Source organism: Cebus imitator, unplaced genomic scaffold (genome assembly GCF_001604975.1).
Source record: "Cebus imitator isolate Cc_AM_T3 unplaced genomic scaffold, Cebus_imitator-1.0 Scaffold199, whole genome shotgun sequence".
Lineage (NCBI taxonomy): Eukaryota > Metazoa > Chordata > Mammalia > Primates > Cebidae > Cebus > Cebus imitator.
This window is the reverse complement of record NW_016107514.1, coordinates 2,935,282-2,938,069: the sequence shown is the minus strand read 5'-3', so window position 1 is coordinate 2,938,069 and position 2,788 is coordinate 2,935,282. Positions and strand designations below refer to the sequence as shown.

The 2,788-nt window shown below is 34.3% G+C and overlaps 1 protein-coding gene across 2 annotated transcripts in view; it reads left to right on the top strand.

The window, feature by feature from the left end:
- UBXN2B (UBX domain protein 2B) overlaps window positions 1-2,788 on the top strand; it is a 35,284-nt gene that overhangs the window by 15,262 nt on the left and 17,234 nt on the right. For both annotated transcript variants that reach the window (XM_017547576.2, XM_037745395.1), the window contains exon 5: window positions 655-764. In XM_017547576.2, coding sequence (XP_017403065.1) covers window positions 655-764 — 110 coding nt within the window. The remainder of the gene's footprint in view (window positions 1-654; window positions 765-2,788) is intronic.

Genomic DNA, 2,788 nt, shown 5'->3' with positions numbered 1-2,788 from the left:
CCCAGGAGTTCAAGACCAACCTGGGCAACATAATGAGAGCCTGGCTGTTTAAAAAAATCAATTTTAAAAAATTGAACAAATATATAGTTATTATTAAAATGATATATTTTCATAATTTAAATTGAGGTGAGGTATACATGTAGAACACCTAAAGTCATTCTTTGTTTCTGTTGCCTTTTGAAATTTTAGAGTTTTAATTTTATTTTAAAAATTTATAGTTTCTTGGAAGGTTACTGAAAATTCTGTCTTTCCCCTTGGCTCTGTAGTAAAGAAGGGTATGGATGCAGATGAAGGAAAATGGTGGGAGTCGTGGGTGCACCTCTTCTCATTACTTTCATTTTCTAGTGAACCAACCGTGAATAATTGTACTTCAAGGCCAGGGTTCAGCTATGGGACCTTTTGTATTTGCAACCATTGTCAGTTTGTTAAGCTGAATACAAACTACCTAAGCAAAGACGTGATTTCATGAATGCCTTTCACTATGAATAAAGAATAGTAGAAATAACTACCTATTTTAAAAAGTAAATATGTTTTGAGATATCACATTTAGAACTTAAAATTAGGGGAGATGTATTCTTATATATATGTATATGTTTGTATATGCATATATATATGTATATATATATTTTTTTTTTCTTTTTCTATGCTCAAAAGGTTCAGATTTTGCTTAAACTGTGGAGCAACGGTTTCAGTTTAGATGATGGAGAATTGAGACCTTACAATGACCCAACAAATGCTCAATTTCTGGAGTCTGTTAAGAGAGGGTAAGATGTATCTTTTGTATTCTTCTTGCTACTTAGAGTGGGACTTTTTTTTTTATGACTATTAATTATTAGTGCACTATGGGTTTTTAAGAAGTAATTCCTGGAACATATTAAATAAGTGGTTGCTGGGGTGTAGATATTCTTAAGTATATAAAGGATATACTGTTACCTGCAAGTCACTGGTTCTTTGTGGGGCAGGGGCATTGGACATTGGCCCATTTTATTTATTTATTTATTTATTTTTTATGAAACAGAGAGAGAGAGAGAGAGGGAGAGAAAGAGAGAGAGAAGCGCCCACGCTATTATGGTGGGAGGGTAATCCAGAGAGGGAAATTTATCCAGGTGGGAGCAGCTGAAGGTTTTGTTTGTTTGTTTACAAATAAGAATATGTACAGGGAAATATTAGTAAACATAGAATAATAATGATTTATAAGTAAATTTGCAAAAATTTTACCGGATTTACCACATTTAATTACAAAGATTAATACTACAGCTATTAAGAAGCCTTGGAGATTCTTAAATGTGGTCTGTAATCTAAACTTACACTTTAAATTCCCCAATAAATGTAGGTACATTTTCCAAATTATGTATAGTAAAACAAATTTGTCTTGTAATCATGAAAAAAAAGTTACAAAACCTTCTTAAAAGTGCTATTTATATACAGTTGTTTCTTGAAGAGAATTGTTTGTAGTACCTGCACATGTACCAAAATTGATATGTACTCAAGTTCCATAGTCAGTCCCGCAGAACCCATATGTATGAAAAATGGGTCCTCCATAGATGTGGATTTCGCATCCACAAATACTGTATTTTTCAACTCATGTTTGGTTGAAAACAATCCACATATAAGTGGACCTGTGCAGTTCAAACCCATGTTATTCAAAGGTCAACTGTGTGTGTCTGCATGTATGTATTTAGAGACAGAGATCGAGTATCTTTACCTTCCTTGTAAAGGAATTGCTCTTTTATCAAACTTGTTAAGCTGATACCTTTCAGTATAAGTTTTTCAATTAGTATTTGTCTGAAGCTTTTCATTTTTATCAAAACATGTAAGGAAATTTAACAAATGATAAAAGTTTTCAGTATTCTGAATTCCAAAACTGCATTACTCCAGTGGTCAATTTTAGAGCAGGTGTGATGTGGTGCTGAGAAGAATGTATATTCTGTGGATTTGAGGTGGAGAGTTCTGTAAATGTCTATTAGGTTTGCTTGTTCCAGGTCTGAGTTCAAGTCCTGGATATCCTTGTTAATTTTCTGTCTGGTTGATCTGTCTAATATTGACAATGGGGTGTTAAAGTCTCCCACTATTATTGTGTGGGAATCCAAGTCTCTTTGTAAGTCATTAAGAACTTGCCTTATGTATCTGGGTGCTCCTGTATTGGGTGCGTTTATATTTAGGATCATTAGCTCTTCTTGTTGCATTGTTCCTTTTACCATTATGTAATGTCCTTCTTTGTCTCTTTTGATCTTTGTTGCTTTAAAGTCTAATTTATCAGAGACAAGAATTGCAACTCCTGCTTTTTTTTGCACTCCGTTTGCTTGGTAAATCTTCCTCCATCCCTTTATTTTGAGCCTTTGTGTATCTTTGCATGTGAGATGGATTTCCTGGATACAACACACCGGTGGGTTTTGGTTTTTTTTACCAAGTACATCCAGTCTGTGTCTTTTGATTGGGGCATTTAGTCCATTTACATTTAGGGTTAATATTGATATGTGTGAATTTGATACTGCCATTTAATGCTAGCTGGCTGTTTTGCCCGTTAGTTGATGCAGATTCTTCATTACGTTGATGCTCTTTACCATTTGGTATGTTTTTAGAGTGGCTGTTACTCGTTGTTCCTTTCTATGTGTAGTGCTTCTTTCAGGAGCTCTTGTAAGAGCAGGCCTGGTGGTGATGAAATCGCTAAGTACTTGCTTGTTCACAAAGAATTTTATTTTTCCTTCACTTATGAAGCTTAGTTTGGCTGGATATGAAATTCTGGGTTGAAAGTTCTTTTCTTTAAGGATGTTGAATATTGGCCCCC